The sequence below is a fragment of the Oreochromis aureus genome, linkage group 8 (genome assembly GCF_013358895.1).
Source record: "Oreochromis aureus strain Israel breed Guangdong linkage group 8, ZZ_aureus, whole genome shotgun sequence".
NCBI lineage: Eukaryota > Metazoa > Chordata > Actinopteri > Cichliformes > Cichlidae > Oreochromis > Oreochromis aureus.
Genome location: NC_052949.1, coordinates 26,668,848 through 26,690,332, shown reverse-complemented (window position 1 = coordinate 26,690,332; position 21,485 = coordinate 26,668,848). Strand labels below are relative to the sequence as shown.

General features: G+C 39.5%; 2 protein-coding genes across 2 annotated transcripts in view; both read right to left on the bottom strand.

Annotated features, from left to right (window-relative positions):
• Window positions 1-4,372, bottom strand: part of LOC116330867 (putative uncharacterized protein MYH16) — a 55,207-nt gene extending 50,835 nt beyond the window's left edge. Inside the window, exon 1 of the mRNA XM_039616539.1 lies at window positions 4,211-4,372. Coding sequence (XP_039472473.1) covers window positions 4,211-4,294 — 84 coding nt within the window. The 5' untranslated portion in view covers window positions 4,295-4,372. The remainder of the gene's footprint in view (window positions 1-4,210) is intronic.
• Window positions 4,373-10,708: 6,336 nt separating this feature from the next.
• pts (6-pyruvoyltetrahydropterin synthase) lies at window positions 10,709-13,037 on the bottom strand. Its single transcript, XM_031753333.2, has 6 exons — window positions 12,882-13,037; window positions 12,039-12,118; window positions 11,932-11,954; window positions 11,779-11,835; window positions 11,237-11,307; window positions 10,709-11,144 (listed from the first exon to the last, which is right to left on the bottom strand). Exons 1-6 carry the CDS (start codon window positions 12,971-12,973, stop codon window positions 11,021-11,023), a joined length of 447 nt encoding a protein of 148 aa, XP_031609193.1. The 5' UTR covers window positions 12,974-13,037; the 3' UTR covers window positions 10,709-11,020.
• Window positions 13,038-21,485: the final 8,448 nt, after the last annotated feature.

The window sequence follows — 21,485 nt, the reverse complement described above, 5'->3', positions numbered from 1 at the left end:
TCACACAAAATGCACTATCCAAAGCAACAGACCGACTGTCTGCTGCATGCATTTAAACTTTCTGCCAGAATAAATCCATTTTCTTTTATTTTCTCTGCTCACCTAACAAGATTCTGCAAGTACTTCTGGAATAACTTCTAAAAGAAACAAGAAGTGGATCTGGAAAAAAGCAATGTGATTATCCATCGAAGAAGGTGTTAAAAAGCATATGCTGTGTTACTGTACAGAAAGGCAGGCTCGCATGCACACACACACGCACAAAAACCTGTTGCTGCTTGAGTGCTGCTATCTGAAAAAGAGCTGTCATTAGTTGGGCTGTCAGAGATCTGACAGCCAGTTCACTGCTCATGCCTGACAAACTGCACAGTTCGTCAGCAGGGAAAGTAGTGAGGGCATTATCATCTTTCTTAAAGTGTGCGCTGATAATTACCATGTTGTCCAAACACGGTTTATCACATGTGTATCACCTGACACACCTGAACTTCCTTTTGCCTGTAGTCAGATTAAACACACAATACCTTCACCTGTCAGTGCGGGATTTACCGTCGCACTTAGCATCAATCTGCACGCCGATGCCAGAAAAAGAAGAGGAAGATAAATGTGACACATCAATGGTTCACCTTTAGCATGATCAAAGGGATTAACCCCTTATGCCAGGACCACTGTTGATATTGCACAAATAGTACTCTCTCTATCACAGCGCATTCCCACTTTGTGTGAAGACCGGGGATTACACTTGAGCAAAGTTTTCATGTTTTGACTTGAAGCTCTGAGGTGTTTCTGCACCTCATGTCTCAGTAAAACAAACTTTCCAAGTGTCCATCTGATTCGCAGCGCTGTACAAATTGTTAGCACTCCCTGAATATACTTTGAAGTCAACTGAGGACTATGAATATGAAAAGGGGACTTAATCTGTTGTTCTATTCTTAATCCATTTCCACATTTTTATTGATTCACAGTTCAAAATAATCCTTATTTAACTTATTCCCTGTCTTCTGAAACAAACCCCCTGCCTGACTAAACCTTCTTTTGAGTGGCTGCCACTTTTAAACAGAAGATTGCAGGTGGGGGGGGCTACTGTTCTTAATGCCATCTTTAACTTCCAAGAAAAAACGTCTGAGTATAGGGACTACTTGTATACGTGTGCTGACCTCTAGTTGTGTTACTATGTTTAGTATCTGTAATAGTATAATGTGTAGCAGAAAATAAGGACAGCCATAATAGTTACTCTTTAGTAGTTACCACCAAAAGTTACCATGCTAAATACTGAGATGGTTCAATACGGCTTAATGCAGCCTGTGTGTTATCCCAGTTAATATTCACATTAGTCAAGTAGGCAACAGCCAAACTATTTCAGGAAAAAAGAAATAAAATCATTATGCAAACTCTGGATCATGCTTTGAAGCTTTGAAAGCTGCTTAGTTAATGCTCAGTTTTAATTGAATACATTTGCACAGGCAGTGAAAAAATCCTGTCACTTGTTGAAGCATAAAGAGTAAAAGACTAACAGAGTGTGAGCTTGGACAGAAGGATGCAAGTGATAGTCAGTTTACTTTCAAGCCTTTGGAAAAAAAGAACTAATTCTAAATTTTGGGTAAAGTTGGCATTTGAAGGTCATTTTGAGCTTTTTTAATATTAAAACCTCAGCATAGATGTCAATCACCTTTAATGTTTAAGTCTAATCATTTACCACTAATAGCCATAAAAAAAGGAAATTAAAATCTTTTATATTTGCATATGTAGGTGCAAAACAAAACTTCAGGAATTATAAAGTTAGAGTCTTCAAAATGTGCCTGAGCAAAAGTCATTGCTGGGAATTCTTAGTAGCAGTGTGTTAAAACTAGTAATACAGTCCCTAATGAGATCATATTTAAGAACCAGTTAACTTGTGAATATGGTAAACTGCAATCCCACTAACAACCACTAAATAGCTTCAGAAGAAACTTAAAATGTTCTTGTTTTACTATGGTGAGCCTTAATGACTAATTTCAGGCTGTTCAATGAATGTGCAAATTAAATCATTCCTCTGTTAATAAAATGTAAAGGTTTGTGTGATAATGACCCATTATTTGGTAGAAAAAGTGATTAATGTTAGTGTTTCTAGTGAGCTAAAGGTAATAGCACAGTGTGTAAATGGAAAAGATCCTAACAGACAGTGAGGACTGGGATTAATGACATCTGTCTGCATACATGTCCGAGAAGAGACACATGATATATATCTTAAGTTTTACTCAGAGTGACTTTGATGAATGCACTTTATTCTTTTTTTCATCTGCAGGGCTACTGGCCATTGCAGTATACAGGTAAGACTGTGACTGTAGACCCAGAGCTTAAGTAGAAATCTTGATCCTGTAATGGACATCTACTGTGTTTGGGTGCTTCTTATCCAGGTGTGTGTACTCCTTGAATTGTTAGCTTATTGCTGCAACAGAGCAGTAAAAAATCCTCAGCATTCAAAGTGCTGCCAGATAAATGGACCACAGAGCGAAGCCTGGCCTCTGGCTGAACTCTGGATCCAGGTCGCGGAGCGAGGTACCGCAAGCCTTTGATCAGCGAAGCACCTCACAGCTCACTTACACTCATGTGGTCAACTGACTGCAGGTCAGGTCCAATAATACCAGCTTATAAATTATATCAGTGATATGACTGTCATCATGTAGTTACACTGAAGAGCTGCGCAACAAAGTTCTGCTCTTTTCTTTGTGAGTTATTGTCCTGAGAGGGTTGATTTGAAATACCTTACATTATTGGACCGCATAACAGTTGGATGGATTATAGACAACACTGACTGTAGTTACCTTGAAGTGTGTAGACCTAAACATAACATTATCTGAGGATCAGTGGGATTCCTTTCAATTTAGGAGGAAACACACACAAAGAAACAAAGTATCCTGTCTGAGCCGCATGACCCTCATGCACCATCATCAAAGAAGAAAACCACCGAGCTTTTTGTGTCTTTGCTGACAGCCCCAGCTGCTACATGTGAAACTATTGAGAGAGACAGGAACCAGCATTTGCCAGCTGAAAGAGCCACCATGATCTAGGTCACAGAGTTGTATATCATCCGTGATGGGCAAGTTACTTAAAAATGGTAATTAGTTACTCTGCAGTAGCCATTAGCAAAAGTACAACCTTAAATTACTTCATATCGTTTGATCTTTTAATTTCCGCATACGCCATAGACAGTATACATTAATATAAAGGTGCACAACGTGACAGCTCGCCAAAAGAGGCCAAAAATCTTGTGATGTTCCCCTGGTGGCAGGCTGCAGTACAGGTCTTAAACCATGCCCCTGCTGTCATATTTAATACTTTGTTTTACTTGGCTGATAGTGACCCACACCTGTTTTCATGTGATCAGGCAGAGGATCAATAGGGAGTCCACGACCCTCTTAGGGACACTCCCAATAGGGCTTAAGAATCTGGGACTCTCCACCAACTGAGAGGTGAAACATCTTCAAGAAGCTTAAAGAAGTCCAGACGCTTTTCTTTCCCAGCTCCACTGCGATGACCTTCACAGACACTTTGTTTTACTGTTTTTCATTATTGATATCATTTAATATTAGTATTTAATTCTATAAAGAATGATGTCAATGAGTTTAAGGGGAACTCTGGAGTTGCTACCTGGCTCCAGTTCAGTAGTTTGGAGTTGTATTGATCTCTTCATAAAACTCTTTGCTATAAATCTTCAGATCTTCCAATGTTTTCAGCTGTAATTGCTCCTTCAGCAGTACCTTAAGTCGGTGAGCAAGCAAATGAAACTCCCTGTTTTAGTCTCCTCAGGCTTTCTGATGCTTGTCTGTGTTTGCATTCCACTGAAATGTATGTGTGAGCTTGTGAGAAGAAGAGGAAAAACTGCACATTTAGCTATTTTAATCTAATCTGCTCACAGCTTAAACTTTAAGAATGATACTAATCCTGAAACATGGAAAATCTTAAAGTAAATAAAAAAAACTTGAAAAGCACATACACTATGTTTCACAAATGATCCTGTACACTCTGATGCCCCCTGCTGAATGAAGGACCCCTTTTTTCTAGAGGTGTGGGCCTGGAACAAGGAAGAGCCCTGCATCATGGTGGAAGCACAGTGCCAGAAAGAAAACTAACCAGGAGAGATTAAATAACACAAAGTCTGCAAAAAATGAATAAGCAAAGATTAAGTGAAGAAGGAAAACATGTAGTGCCAGAGAAAAAGAGGCATTTTTCTTACATGTGCCAGGGGTCTGTTGTGGAGAGCAATGGTGGGTCTATACTGGTGGAAGTCAGTCTGGATCACACACACTCTCTTTTCCATCCTCACAGCTCACAGACGCACATGCTGTCTTCACCCAAGCAGGTTCTGGGTAGATAGTGAAGAATGTGTGTGTGCTCTCTTGAAGCTGTGGGAGTGTGTGTGAGAGTGTGCTGTGCATGCTACCTGACCCTGAGGGAGGGAGGGAAGGAGGGAGGGAGGGAGATGACGAGCAAACAAAAAACAAGCTTGAACACCCCCACGCCGCTCTAAACCCTGATTCCACACATGCACACATTTCTTCTGACAAAGGCATAACAAAAGAAGACAGACTGGCAGCTTTTACCGCAACAATGTAACACACACATACTACAGAGTGGCTCATTTGCAACGAAACTGTGTTGTGCATGTGGCATTATTATTTTCTGTGTTTTTAAAACAACAAATACTGAATTTTAATGGTGAAAAAAACCCATTTACATTAAATTAAAGTTGTAACAACACCATAAAAAAGCAGAGTCACATTGTAAGGAATGCATGTACAATGCTTTTTGTATTTTTGGGATTATTGCAGGAAAAAAGTTAAAAAGTTAAAAGTAAAAGTTTCTGGTACTCACACAAGTAATTCACAAACTTCAAGCTATGACTGAACTTACACTAGCATTTCATATTCTCATTTATCTGCTAGTTGGAAGTCTCTAGGTCGTGCAATAGCTTCATAATTCATGCATATATTTTATTATTACTTATTTATTAATTAAACTATTTTAATAATTTAATAAATACCCCCTGGGTTTCTTTTGTGTGTGTCATCTGCTGGATAAAGATCTGTTGCACCTACTGGCTGGAGGCAGGAGGAAATCATGCACAAAATGATATGTTTACCTTGCAACAGAGGCAAAATGACAGCAGTGGGTAATTTATCTTGTTCCATCTTGTGGGCATGAAAAGAACAGATCCCCGAAGTTTTTAATCAAGCTGGCAGGGGAAACTTGGGATTTTTTAGAGGCTTATTGTCTATTGTTTGGCTTCTGGCTTGATTCACAGTCAAGTGGATGCCAGCATGCATGCAAAGCTCAAGAAATTGATCTTATGCTCATAAAAATGTACTCTATGTCACAGGGAATTTATTTCACTTAAATAAAGAGTAAAAAAAATCACATTTCTGTTTGTTTTTACATTTATATCAGTGGAAATACTAATATATTCTGACTGAATCCAACAGCAACGTGTAATGCCAAGCCTGAAGAGAATGATCATTAACTCTTGAGCTCTGCTAAGCTAAAGATTTTAGCATCTTCCAGCTTGTTTTGCTTTATATGGTGCCCAACTTTGTCCAACTCACCCTTTCAACCTTACCTGCTCCAAATAATTGGTTCTGAATGTGTTTATTTAGTGAATAGTACAGCATTTTTGTTCTTTCTTGTAAAGAGGTGTACTACAAAGAACGTTTCACATAGTCAGGCTTTCTTTTTGTCTATAAGCGAGCTTTAGAGTAGTGACTGCTTCTCAAACAAGACTGCCAGTCTCCGAGATTAAAAAATAGAAATTTTAAAGATGACATTGTGGGCATTATCTTGTCTAGTTATTAATTCTTCATTTATCCAAATTTCATTTCCAAGAGAGACCTGGCATCATGGCAGTAAACGTCAAAACAGATATAGCATTTAACAAGATCATACATTACCGTGAGTTGTGACAGGGAAGAAAAACTTTTCTATGTGCAGGATGATGTAAGATGATTCAAGCAACAACTCATTGTTTTTCTGCAACTGTCGTGCTAACTAGCTAGCTAGCTTTTCCCAAGCAAAGTTCCACAAAGAAGCACAAATATTTGATGAGCACAAAATATTTTTAACCAATTTTATAGAAAAAAGGAGTAGGAAATACTCTTTTTACATGTTTTAATTCATGTCCCATTTTGACAAACTGTGGTTTTCCAGTGTCAAAGTGTGATAAACATCTTTGAGGTATATTAGGTGTACAGGAATTCTAGTCTCCTAGTGGTAAGGAAAGAGATTGGTGGAAGTAAACAGTTAGTGTGGGGTTGAGTTAGAAATGTTTAGTGTTTTGTTGAATGGTGTTTCAGAAGCGTTTCTTTTGCTACACATTTGACACATTTATTTAACACATTCACTGAAATCTGCATTATTAAATATCACTTATCAAATAAAATGAACCATATAGTGACTGTTTGCAGGAATCTGCCTTGGATTTACATAACTTCCTCTGGGATGAGGAAGTGAGACAGCCTGTTGTAAGGGCGGCTGTAGCTCAGGAAGTTGGGCAGGTTATCTACTAATTGGAAGGTTGGTGGTTTGATCCTTGGCGGCTCCGGTCTGCATGCCAAATATAATTGGGCAAGAGACGCATACATGTGAACGGCGGATCGACTTCAGCAGAAAAAAGTGATTGTGTGAATGAGGCAAGTTGTATAAAGTGCCTTAAAGTCTCACAGGTAGAGTAGAAAAGTGCTACATAAGCACCAGGCCATTTGCTATTACCGAAGCGTTCTGATCCAAAGCTTTTAGCAGAGTTGTTGTGTTGTTGAGCTAATCTGTGCCAGAGATTAAAGAGTAAAAATAAGAGCTGTTTCTGAAAGATGTAGTAAGATACACTGCCAAACAAGTGAAAGTCTGCTACCTGAACACATCACAGCACCAAAAAATATGTTAAATCCATGCTAACATACTGTGAGCTTTGCACATTTAAAGTATCTTTATTTACATTTGCAAAGATAATTAGGATGTAATCCGACTCATCTGCCTCACTTTGGGCTAAGTTCATAAATAAATAACGCACACAGTTGCTTGTGTTTAAACAGAAAAGCAAAGAGGGCCTTAAAATGTAGCGAAAAATACTTTTCCATGAAACAGGAGGATAATCACTGGCTTTACCTGTTAATTGCAGTAATCCAGCTGCACTCTATGACATGTAATTATAGTTTGATTTGTTCTGTATCTACCCACTTGCTATAAAAGAAGCAGGTTCTTATTCCAGGCTTTTTGAGAGATCTCAGATCAGCCAGTGCTTACTGGAATCAAGAAAAGAGGTGAAGTACAAAAGGCTGAGTCTGATCTGGAATCAGAGCACAGAGGTGGCACTTCTGCTCTTAAAGTCTTGCTCTGGCTTGTTTAAAGCAGGTCATCTGCCTGTGCATGACACATGTTTATGGAATTTGATTAATTAAAGGTTTGAGTTGGCTGCTGAATCTTGACACAAAGATTACAACTCTGGCAGGAAAACAAGAAGAGGCCCCTTGTTATAAACTGTGTATGTTCATCCAGAGACACTTCACACATTTTGTGGTCTCAGTTCACAAAGACAATAAAGCGTTTAGACTACAAACCATTAAAGTGGGACGCTGGATTTAATCTGTGTGGGTAAATGTGTGTTGTATATGGAAACAGATTTGGTGCACAAAATCACAGGAACCACAGGATACAGCTAGCCTGGCTCCATTCAAAGCTTTTAACATTAAGTAATAGTGATAGTCAATTTACAAAGGATTGTTACTAGTGTCAATGGGTACAATCACCGTGTAGTATTAGCATTTTGGTCCCCACCATGTTGGCTTTTTGGAGCCTGAAGTTAGCATATTTGAATAGAGGGTTGAGTGTTAAAAGGTCAGGTGTGTTTTTAGAAACTACTTTGTACACCCACTGTTATCACTTCTGGTTTTTAATGTGAAAACCTGAGACGAGGTGTTTATGTTACGATGTTCTTCATGAGACAAAGCTGGTCTAACGTGAATATATCTCAGCAGATGATGCAACAGATCAGAGGAAATTAATTCTGTACTGTCCTTTAGTCACTTTACAGCTTAGACCTGTTTCTGCTTTGTAGGCCAGCGGTCCTCAACCTTTTTTGCGCCACGGTTTATGTCCGACAATATTTTCATGGACCAGCATTTAAGGTGCCGCGGATAAATACAACAAAATAAAACCAGTACCGGTACCAAAAAAAGAAAATTTATTCATAACTAGTGCTGTCAGTGTTAATCTCGTTAAAATGTCGTTAACGCCATAACCACATTAATGCGGCAAATCTCTGTTAGCGCGGATCAACCCGTGCGTGGGGCTGCACGGCGTCAACGCTTTAGCGTGGTTAGCTCGTTAACGCATTAGCGCCGTGCAGCCCAACGCACAGAGCGATCCGACTTCTTTTTCTCAGAATTCTGGGAAAAAAATAAAATAAAAAATTGTGGCCCTAATCCTCTTCCATATCCATAGATTTTAGTCTACGGCCTGTCAAATTTTAAAAATATTTATTGTTAATGAGTTTGAAAATGTGTAGTGAAACTTAATACAGGTTTCCATATTTATAAGATTAACTTTCTTTCTTCCCTTTTTGCTTGTTCCATTTGACTGACACTCCTTTTGATGTTTTTGGACATGAATAAAAAAGGACAAACCAGAGCACACACAACATTCAGGCTAATATTTCCTCCTGCAAGGCCTGAACGACCAGGCTGCTTTCTTTTGCAACTATGCTTCCAGAAATGTTGGAAAGCCCACACAGAAGATTTCATTTGCAGCCTGGCTTATCTGGACCCTACACATATTCAGTAACTATCATATAACTGTATATATTTTCTTTCAAATTGTTTTAGAGTCCAGCATTTTTGTAAACAGGATCAAATTAAAAAAAAAAATGCCTGATACAGTGGTGCTGAATGTCAGCTATACTTTAGTTTACTACTTATTTCAAGCCTACAAAACAGCCTGTTAACCTGAAGCGGTCTTTCCCAAACATTCGGCACGTTCCACAGGATGTGGACATTTTCAGTTTCTGCAACACGAGGAAGCAGTTCTTGCTCAGTCCTTCACATATTCCACAGTCTTGGATTTTTGAGCAATATAAAAATAAAAAGCATCAGCTTTAAAAGGTCATTTAGGAGTCTGACCTATTACTCTCCTCAATAACATTCTTAAAGTCACCAAAATGTGGTGTCCCATTGAATCCTGACATCCTAGAGGCACAAATTAAAAAAGACTGAGCAAATCAAATCAAAGAAACACTGTATGGTCTCAATTTCTGCTGGTAGTTTGACTGATGACTTTAAATTTATGACTCACTCATGGAACACATCCCTCAGACACTTAATAGCAACTATCTAAGGTTTGGAGATCAGACTAGCTGACTGCACCTTGGTCCTCTGATCCTCAGGGATCAGATGGGATCTAAAAAAGACAAGACACTCAGGTTTTAACAAACACTCATCTTTTTCACACCAGCAAAAAGTCGTCCTTGTTAATATTTTAGCCGACTGAAGCTACGATTCACAAACCAAATCTGAAAGCTCTCTGCATCCAAATATGAAGCATTAACATTACGCAGCAACATATAGCATATATGCATTTGTAATGATTTCCATGCCTTTTATCTGAGACAACTTAAAAGTTCACAAACGTTACTTGAAAGCGGTGACTTGGTGTGACTTTTGCAGGTATGTAAATAAAGACAATCCAGGTTTTATGACAATAATGCTGTTTGAGATGAAAGGAGAGCAGAAAATATGAGTTCATATCACCCCCCAACCTTTTGTGGTAAATGTATTACCCCGGTGCAAATGTGCCAGAGCCCGTAATAAATGTGCAGCTCTTTACTGACATCAAGTGGTTAAAATGACAGAAACATGTACCTTCTTATAAGTATTCTAATTTAAATATTCAGTACTTGGTCAAGTCTCCTTTAGCAGGAATTACTGCATCATTGTGGTGTGTTATGGCGAGCTGCCATCAGCTCTTTCTGCATTTTTTGTTTGGGGCCTTTTCATCTTCCTCGTGACAATACGCCATATATATGGGGATGGGGTTCAGGTCAGGTGAGGCGGTTGGCCAGTTACATACAGTATTAATGTGGTCAGCGAACCATTTGGTCCTGTAGTAGTTTTAGCATTGCAGCCAGATACTGAATCCAGCTGAACAAAAGAAATCAACACAGATGCACACGAAGAGCTCTCAAAGCTCCTGCTAAGCTGCTGTGTTGACTTTGGACTTCACAAAACACAGAGGATCAACCACTGCCAACACCTACAGATGACTTTACAGACTGTGGAAACAGATTTCCAACATCTTGAATTCTGTACCTCTTGACTCAAACCCTTCATCTGAAAATAAAATCCAAGCTCTACTCGTCTGAAAAAGTTAGGTGTAATACACCGAACTGAGAGGGATGATTTTATTCCACTAGATGTCACTGTTGGACTGAGAACATCTTATTAGGATGACACAATGTGTGACACCCTGTTCACAACTCATTTTCATATACAAGCCAAATGACATGTAAATATCAGACCTCTGGTAATTTTTGACCATTTGTTAATACTAGCATGAAACACACAGGATGCTTCTGATTGGTCAGGTGTGCTTCACCTGTATTACTTTTGAGTTTGGTTCATTAAATTTCTCCGACTCCTGGAAGGTCAGACCTCCTCTTGTGTAAACCATGTCTAAGCAGGCGCAAACCCACCAGTGAGAACCAAGTTTTATTTATTTAATTGAATTCAGTCCACAATATGTTTTACAGTTTATTTTATAACCACATTTTTCAGGCTTCTGTTCTCTCTTAGGGCCAATTTTCCTCAAAATGATGAGATCATAAATGGGATTCTCTTTACAAGAATAGACATGGCAGTATCTATGAAATCTTTGTTGTGCAAAAGTAACAACGTCTAAAAGACTTTCAAAGTCAGCGTGACTAGAGTGAAGTCAGTCCGTAAACAATTAGCCTAAAACAAATAGAAAGGAATGGCACTTTAGGGCTACTAAGCCAAACACTGCTTCACTACTCTCCTTGATACACGACCACGTTCTTATCGGTCTCATGAATCTTGATCTCATAGAGCAGGCCGGGCGGGAGAACCTTCACCATGTTGTCCCAGATGTAAACAGCCACGTTCTCTGTTGTGCTAATTGGGCAGATGAAAAAGAAGTTTCAGTGAGAGAAGAAAGTATTTAATCTGTAATAAGACTGATGACAATAGCCTGAAAGGGTACACACCTGACAACAGTAGTAAAATATGGAACATCCTTATCAAGGTTTTTATGGTCCAGCGGAATCATGATTACTTCCTGCAGGGGAAGCACTGTTTTTAGTTTAAAATGTTTCAATATACTGTACACCAACTGGGCAAAGTTTGTTCCATACATAGCAAATGTATGTCATCCTAAATGTTCTGTGTAACACTAACAAATGCCAATTTTAGTCTGCATGTTGTAGAAGTATTTGTATTAGAGTGCACAAATTTACCAACTTAACATAATAAAAACTGTCTATAAACCTGTTAATATTTACAACAGTTAAAACCTCAGAAAACCATACAATAATAATTTTAATTAGCACGCAAGTAATTTAGTTATTTAGTATCAAATTTGTTATAACAACTGAAAGATTTAATTACTCTTTGCATCCAAAACAGCTTTTATCAAGCCAAACCCAGTCCAAAAAAATCATTTTAGAGCTTGTAGTCTCAGTTTTTTGAGTAACATTTAGCCAGTTTTTAAATTCCATGAAGAGTTAAAAAAATAAATAAAAAATGTTACCTCGATACATTTCTTCAAGTCAGTCAGATTCATGACCATGCCAGTTTTAGCATCAATCTGACAACATATACAGAAAATACACTTGTTCCTGAAACAGGTTTTCATATTTATTACTAGGGTGACATGGATTCCTCACAAAAATGTTCCAGATACCTTTCCACGCACGGTTACTTCCACTGTGGAGAGAAACGAGAGCAATGAATGAAGGGCATTACACTCCTAATATAGTTCGTTAAATTAAAGGAAGGAGTGTGACAAACCTTTGTAGTTGTGTCCATGACCATTGGGATTGTTGCACTTTCCGTACACTTTTTTATTCTCCTCATCACTCAGGTGAATGCTGGAAGAGATGTGAGGGAATAGTCAGGAAAGCCTTTTGGCCAAGACAATCAAAACAAAGTCTATCAAAGCTCTTTAATGTGCATTTCTAACAGTCATGTAGTATAAAGAGATGACAAAAAGCCAATTACAGAATGCTAACCTCAAGTATTTTGATTTTTAACAGTGTAACTGTCAAGTTTTATAGATGTATACTTGGTAACGTGTTATTGCTTAACAACAACAACACAATTGTACACCAGACAATATAGTAAAAGACGTTAATGAGCGCAGCATAAACTGTTGATCTAGATCTAATTAAGTCGTCTCCAATTAATCTTTGGATAGGCTCGTTTTCGACAGCGCCGACTGCACGTAAAGGCAGCATGAGTGGATATTTTGCTTAAACTCATTCTGCTCGGCGTTTAAGCAGAATGCCGCAAACACCAAAAGCTTTAATGCGCTATAGAGCAAGAACACAGATGGGTGTCAGTGACTTCCCCCTGCTCCAAACGATCCACATCACACTCATTCAGTATCCACAACATCGCGCTTCACCGCTCCACGATCCTCCATATATGATACACCGGATTTTACTGGCTCTTTGTAAAAACACACTTCAGTACATGTCAAACGCAAACCCTGCGCCACCAGGTGAAAGCTACTTTCATTCGGCGCACTTCAGTGTGAGTGCTTTAAAAATGCGTTTGAAATAAAGTCGCTTTCGGGACGACTCTCTATCAGCCTGCTTCCTCCCTAACGGAAGAGGGATGGAGGTGATGTACCTGTGAAGACGGTGACAGGCGCTGAAGCTCTCGATTCTGCTTATGTATCCGATGCGCTCCGCTGTGCTACTCTGCGCAGATGACCCTGCCATGATGTCACCGCACAAACACAAAGGGGACGGCTTATATCGGCTGATAAACCGGAAGGAGAAGGAATGAAACCGTGACTCAAGCTGTAAGGTCATTGGCGCAAATCAGGGGCGTTATTATAAGTCACATGATCTACATAAGCTACAAAAGCCCTCAGGTGAAATTTGGAAGACCATGAATGCATAAATAGTCACCAATATAACACATTTTAATGCTGTAGATGCACATAAGTAGATGACTACATGTGAGGGTCTTATCAGCAGGTAGTATACCAGGTGTCCAACTTATATGGGACTAAACTGTATTTTTATCCATAGTCTTCTTATCCCGCTTACACATTGTGATTGGTTTACAAAAGTCAACACACGTGAATCACTAGAAACAAAAGAAGAATGGTGCTGATCTATAGGTGCATCCTTTCGGATACATAAATATTATTAATAGAGCAGTAGCTGCAATAAGTTATTATATTATCAACAGTTATTGCAATAGAAAAAGTGCAAAGGACATCATGAAAACATGAAACCTCATGTTATATAACAGTTTATCACACAAACAAGACTCTTTCCCCCACATTTAGTTGCTGGTATCCAGTCATCCTGCCAATAGCAGTATAGCACTGTCAGCAAAGTCAATAAAGCCACAAGCTTAAAAACAAATAAACCCTATTTCACAGGGTGCAGTCAGCATTACCTGAGATACACAGGAAAAAGGCGAAGAAGTCTTTACCATTAAGATGTCTGGCAGTTATTTAAAAAACCATGATCATCTGACAACCAAGCATGCACAGAATACAGTGTATGAATTACGAAAGACAGGCTTAGAAAATAACTCAAAGACAAGAGCATAAAGTCATCCATCCATCCTGTTCTCCCCTCGGGTGAACACAGAGAGACAAACAAGCATTCACACTCTCACATGCACCAGTTAATATACCATGCATGTCTTTGAACTCTGGAAGGAAACTGAGCACTAAGAGGAAAGTCACAAAGGCACAGAGAGAAAGAATCAATTCAAAAGCTAACCTACATGTTCTTCTTCTAAACTATGCAAAGAAATGCTGAGAAATATTTGGTCTCAGATGTTATTAATTAAGAACTTTGTCTTACAACAATTTTACTGTGGTTTTGCAGTTTCTCCTGGCTGTCTCATTTAGTTTAATTGTGAAGTAGCATCCCCCTGAGAAGACTTCTAAATGCTTCATTTGTTTGCTTAATTTCAACTGATTTAATAGGGAAAGCTGTTTTAATCACATACTGCAGTGTAATGCTGTGTTTGGTTTGCTTCTGGAGTAGGATTACTTTGCCACAGTGTCATCAGTGTGTGTAGCTGCTTCCGTTTTCTAAGTCCTGCATGACTCTGTGATGTGAGTGCCACACTGAAGCCCTGTGATTCCTTCTTTGCATTGTGGTGATCTTAAAACCATCATTGTGTATATATGTGTGGGTTCCTCGACCAGATTGCCTTAAAGCTGTGTGATTAATTCCAGCATCTAATCCCAGTGTAGTGAGCGTGCTCTGCTTCTACTAATCCACGATGGTTAATGAGACACTGTTTATTGCTTACTCTGTCTAATCCAGGAAATAGATAATCAACAGAAACAGGAAGTACAATAATCGATGTTGATATTTACTTTGCTAGGTTTGAGCATAAAACTACTATGCTACTAAACTGCTACTAATGTTGCAGTTGCAGTTAGCAAGTAAGGCTCAGGAGGCTTGTTCTGCCCTGTTTCCCAAGGTCTGATTTACAAAAAGCTTAAGAGTGCCATTTTACAAGCACATGAACCTGTACCAGAAGCCTAGAGAGAGCATTTCCAGGGTATCCGAAAACCATCTAGTCAAACCTACACGGACTTTACTAGAGGGAAGGGAGTTTTTTTGGTTGGGGGTGTTATGCATCCAGGGCTATTGATTTAGCCATGGTGCAAGACTTGTGCACTGAATTGTGCCCAAATGTACTGGGGTGTATTTAGATGAACAAACTGTCAGTCACTGGTGTCAGCCTGATGGTCTGTGTGGTGTATTCATAATTGTCCCTGGTATATTTGTTGTATTGGCTGTATGTGATTACGTGATTACGTAATCGAACAATAAAAGCGGCAATGCAAGCCGGGGGGCGGAAATTAAGGCAGTAAAGGAATTGGTCTTACCACACACAGCACACAGTTGTCCCGCGTACTTATTCCGATTCAGAGTAAGAATCACACAGTCTGTGGACTTGTACTGTTGACAAAATCTGCTAGATGTTCCTTAGCCTCTTCCCATATCAAAGTTGTCACTACTGCCCAGTTCATGACGACTTTCCTGGCTTTAACTATTTTGGGTAACCTGTATGTATGTCATGGTTCTTGCTGGGCCTTCTCTGTTGTTTTATGGGTTTTTTTGTTGTTGCTTTTTATGTTCTCAGCCCACATGAACATTTGTGGATTAACAGAAAGCTATTTCTGCAGACATGTTTGTACTGCTAGTTTATGGAATGATAAACCTTTGATGAAAATGGTTCTGGCAGAGCAGTGCACCAAGGAGGGTGATGCTACAGGCAAAGTGAAGGTGTGTCAAGATTTATAGGAAAGTAGGTGTAAATCAGGTGTAGCACCGTCATTCTTTATGATTAAAATCTGGTGGAAATTATAGCTGGAAGGAACGATCTGAAACCAGTTAAACGTACATGGTGCTGATGCTGAGTGCTGGCTGTTGTATAACTGTTGGAGCAGAAATTTGGTGCAAATTGGATTTTGTGCTGAGGGCGATGTAATTAACAGCTAGAACAACTAAAAGAAATGCCAGTTATGTTGGCTGTCAGCAACATTTATTGGTGGCAAGAGGTCTAAATCCGGGCTCAGACTGAATGCATACACATAAGAGTCAAAACAGGCACATAAAAGAAAGGAAGGGAGAAATATAATAAACACGAGCCAAAATAACACTTCTTTTGCTGAATGATTTCTGTGACTAGCTTCTATTCTTCCATCTTTATGGTTAAAACTAGGTGTTAGTCAAGTAATGATAGTAGTGCAAGTAATAGTGTTGGAAAAGGGTAATTCTGACAGTAGGCTGGGAATTTTCATTATCACAATGAAGGGCCACAGACACTAATGCTAACTTACATGTTACTGGACATACAGTGAAAAAGTGTTTGCCGCCTTCCCGATTCCCTCTTTTTTTTTTTTTGTATGTTGGTCACACTTAAATGTTTCAGATCATTAAATAAATTTGAATATTAGACAAAGATAACCAGTGTTGGGACTAACGAGTTATTAAGTAACGCGTTACAGTAACTACGTTATTATTGTGGTAACGAGCACGGTAACTAGTTATTATGCCAAAACCAGGAAGCGCGTTACTCGTTACTGGGATTTAGATAGGCTCGTTACTCGTTACTGTGGTGGTGGATATCGCGGAGCTTCCACAGATTCAGTAACATTAGCAAGTGGTGGAGGCCAGCAGGTGGATGAAGGAAAAGGGAGGCAAGAGGAGAGACCCGAAGCGGCCGCCGGTCCGCGTGTCAGGTGAACTGAACTTCAGGTAAGAAGTTATGACCTGCAGTCTATCGGAGTCAGATATAAACCAAGTTTAGGTGGAGTTTATTTTCGGTATGCTGACATTTTTAGGTACTGCGTGCTAGCTAGCATGACGGAGTTTCTATACAGCTGGGTGGGTGCTATGTTACTGATGTTGAACTTTATTTTGTTCATAAGGTTAATTATTAGAGTTGCCAACCGTCCCTAAAAAACAGAATCGTCTGGTATTCAGAGAAAATATTACGCGTTTCGTACTGAGGTGAAAAGGAACACAGTTTGTCCCGGACTTCAGCTACAATGAAAAAGACACAAAGCTGAAGCTGCACAGCTGCCTCTTCTTCTCTCATTCTCTCCTGTTTCTACTTCAATCACGAAACTGATCAATGATCAGCTGATCGGCTTTTCTCTCTTGTTTATTTATCGCCCACTTTGCGCCAGAAAGAGGAAACCAGCGGATGTCGCGCTAAACAACAGCAGCACGTTTAAGCTTGATCAGCTGTTGTTAGAATTTATTTAATATTAATTTCTAGTATCAGCTGATGTTTGCTGGAGCCACAGCTGTAAAGCTGCTGGTCATGATATCGGTTTGGTTATCTGGTGAGAGGAAACATGAAGATGAAACCAGGAGATGTCCTTACTGAATCATCAGAGCTGAACAGGTGATGGAGAAACAGGTTTACCTTTTAGGTGACATGAATGAGTTGAAGGGAAGTTATGAACTGTTTCTGAGAGACAAATAACACCAGGATCCTTTTCACGTAGCTGACAGCTGGTAACTGTGCAGGGGCGGGTCTAGCAAAGTGATGCCAGGGGCCAGGTAGGGCATTAACAGGAAAGGGGGCACAAGGAAATACTTTTCTTTATTATTCTCATTTAAAATGTCTCGCTTTTAAAAAATAATTATCTGAGTCTTACAACAAACGATTGATAGATTGATACATATATATCATCAGAACAGTGTACATCACTGTCACAACAGTGTTTATTTTCATTCAAAGGCTTTATGATTTTTCCTATAATGGTGGGCCGGTCTCTAGTCAAAATGCCCGGGACGATTGTTTTGTCCCAGTCCAGCTCTGTATGCAGCTCATCTGCAGTCTGGTGTTACCTACATCTTCCTATTCAGAAGGCAGAATTTCCAAGTTCTGAGTACAATCAAAAGCACCACGACTGCAGTTTTTGTGTTGGATGTAAAAAGCAGGCTAGAATCATGGCGGCGGTCAACGACGGTCCAGGCGTCGGATTTCTCTCATGGAAATGTGCACATTATTTTTTCCTTTCTGTTGGTAGGTGGCACAGTGCACTTGTGGCAAGTAAGCAAGCTAGAAGACTGGCAGTCTTGCTGGGTATCCAGTTACGGAAGCAACACCTTAACAAGAGAATTCTGAGTAAAACCAAAGTTACTTTCCCTAGTAACTAGTTACTCTGAAAGTAACGAGTAACTTGAAGTAACTGAGTTACTTTTTTAGAGAAGTAACTAGTAATGTAACTAAGTTACTAATTTAAAGTAACTTACCCAACACTGAAGATAACACAAGTAAACACAATATGCAGTTTCTAAATGAAGGTATTTATTATTTAGGGGGAAAAAAATCCAAGCCCACGTTATGTCATGGTCCTGGGTCGTTTGACGCTGTGTTTTGTGTTTACTGTTATTATTATCTTATGTTCTAGTTTATTCTGATTTTGGTATCCTGTTCAACAGTTCTCAGGGTTTTGGTTCTTGTGTTTAGTGTTTTGTTATACCTACCTGTGTCCTCCCCTGGTGCTCTGTTCTTGTTCCTGAGTTTGTCTGTAAAACAGTCTGGGAATTTCCTGTTTTACTTTGAAGGTCTGTGTCTCAGGTTAATGTATTCTGTTTTGCTTCCCTCAGTCTCATCAGGTGTAACTGTCCTCAGCCGTGTCTCCCAGCTGTTCCCTCTTTGCCCTGTTCACCTTTTGTATGTATATGTATTGTTTGCCTGTGTTCATTGTCGCTCTGTCTGTGTTTCCTGGTGTCTCTCTGTGTTTCTCTGTTCATCATCCCATGTCCATCCCTGCATATTATGGTTTGTTCTCTAGTTTTTCCAGTTCAGGTTATTTCTTAGTTCTGTCCATGTCATCCTCGCTTTTGTTTGTTTTCACCTCCTGTAAATAAAAGCTCACTCGCAGCACAGCCTCTGCCTGAGTCTTGGGTCCTCTTTCTCACAACACCACACGACTGCTGTAGCAGCAGTCGTGACACGTAATATATACAGTAGGTATTCAAACACACTGATCGACATATTCTCTGGGTTTGTGTCTGGGAATGTGGAAATATGTGTTTGATCAATGCTTCACCACATCAGTGCGCAAAAGCCAAGACCAGGGCCCTGTTTCAGAAAGCCGGTTTAGAAAACTCAGAGTTAAAAATGATACTCAGGGTTGAGTAACCCCGAACTGTCCAACTCGGAATATTCGGTTTCAGAAAGGCTGATAACAATTAGTTCAATCAACGCGGAGTTGCTTTAACCCCAAGTTAAGCACGCACATAAAGCCCTGATTAGTGGAGCACAGATTAAGCGAGTCACCATGGAGACGGAGGGAAAGAAGGCGCGGCCAATGTATTTTACAGCGCTTGAGGCCGAAATTCTGATGGCAGCATATGCCGATAACATGCAAATTTTATGGAAAAAAAGTAACACAGCCTCAGCTGCAAAAGAAAGGGAGCATGCATGGCAATACATAGCCGACAGAGTCAATGCGTGAGTGTTAATTTAAAAATTGATCTAGGGATTTCCACCCATTTAACACGTTATTTTATTATATTTCATTTTATTTTTATTTTATACATTTTATTTTGTGATGTGATGTGAGCGCATGTGCAACCCAACAGGCCCCAAACGTTCCTGGCAGCAAGTAAAATGAAATATAAAAAATGTAGAGGAAGAGGGTCCAGCCACTTCTCCAACAAACCTTTCCTCAGTAAGATGTTCAGCACTGATTTACAACCAACCTAAGTAGGCATGTACTATGAATGTCAATGCTATTTTCTGTGTTTCAATAGCTCCCTGTAAAGCAGCTGTACAAGACCTGTTTGATCAAGAAAATAAAAAAATGCTTTTTGGAAATGGAACACTTCAAGCAGCAGAATGGAATGTGAGTGCCATCTATACAGCCAATCACGCCTGGGAACCCTGAAAATAAATGTAAAATCTAAGTAGTAGTGTTAAAATCTCCCAATTCTTTTAATCTTTAGGCTGAAGGAAGGACAATACTCGGTGTATAAATGCTCAATCAACAATCATTTATTTCCATACAATTCAACACTTTTGAGCATAAAAACCATCATGATGGGGAGACCTGCCTGCAGAGGGTCACAGCAAGTCTCAAAATGGTGACGGGTTACTCAGCTTCTTATAGCCTCTAGTGGCCCCCACCTAGTCGTAAAAGCCTAAACATTCACATTCTTTCTCTCACACGGCGCCTAAGTTATGACCTCAGCTCCCTGTCTTTCTGCTCTCTGTAAAGGTGGGGGTATGGAATGTGGTCTGTCTCTTCTGCTATCAGAACAACAAGGCCTTCTGCACCCAACATTCTCTTCATGATTCAGCAGTATGCAATGTCAAGAAACCATGTAACACGTTCAACAGTGTCGAATAATACAGGTCAATCCAATAGATCTAATGATTTTCACACTCTTTTAGGTCAGAAGTATAATGCAAACTAAAACTACATACTGATCACACACTCTATATTAAGGGGTATAATATGATCTACAGCAGTATCATAATTCAACTACTTTGATTACATATATATGGTAACATATGATAACAGAATAATCTCACAGTAGTTCAAGTATCACCACATCATGAATTAAGTTTTGTTCATCCTGATACCTGCAATTTTGTGGAATCCTCTTTGATAAATCTTGTGGGTCTATGACCGGAAACACCACAAACAAGTACAGGAGATGTTTCAGTGCAACTGTAACATTCCTGACTGCCCGACAGACGGTAGCCTTGGAAACGTGCTCAGCGTCACCAATATTATACAGAAAGCTCCCGTTTGCAAAAAAACCCGAAGTGCAATACAAATAATATGTACAGAACTGAGAGAATGTCCGCGATGTGTCACATGAGCAATATAAGGCCTGAGGATGTTATTCAAATAAATTATGGATTGTGCTGAAAAATGGTAACATTCACACAGAAAATCATCAGGAAATGATAAAATGTCCAAACGCGCTCTAATCACTCTCTCCCGGCAGAGAGCTCTGTGGAGAATTTGGGCTTCAACATCTACTGGCTCTTCAAGGAAGGGGCACGCCATGTCTGACACTTCCTACAGTCAGGTTTCCGACAAAGAGGCGGAGAAGGTCAGGGTTAGTTGAAGTAAACCTGCTAGGGGGCAGGTTAGCTTCACGGAGTGTGTCGTCATAGTAACTCACTCAGAATTAATCTAAACTTGCTTTGTGAAACCGAAAACCCAGAGTTTTCGTTAACTCAGGGTATACTTACTCAGAGTTTGCACTAAACCGGCTTTCTGAAACAGGGCCCAGGTCAGTTCTAACTTATGTAAAGACTGTTACACAGGAACAAGTATTGGCTGACTTTTTTCCTGCTAGTGTGAATGCAGCACACTGTCACAACCTCCATCATGCAGTCATTTTTGTCCATTTTAACTGTTTTGAATCCTTTTGTGTTACTTTGCTTATCTTTGATGTCATATCATTTAGTGACTTTCAGTCAACACTTCATTCTAGTCTAAGTAAAGTTCAAGTGTAGGAACCAAGTGTGGTTGTGCGTGAGATTCAAATTACTACCACCACATGCTCCTCCTGACTCCTAGGGTGGACTGTGCGGCTCTTTCAGACTTGAAGCACTACAGTTCATGTCTGTGAACATGATAAAAATAATTTTGCTTATATTTCACAAACTGACTTTTGTCTCCATGGCAGCCCTTTACCATGTAAGTGTACAGGGGAAAAAAAAAAAGAGGAAAATTTGTGTCCATGAACATAAATCAATAAA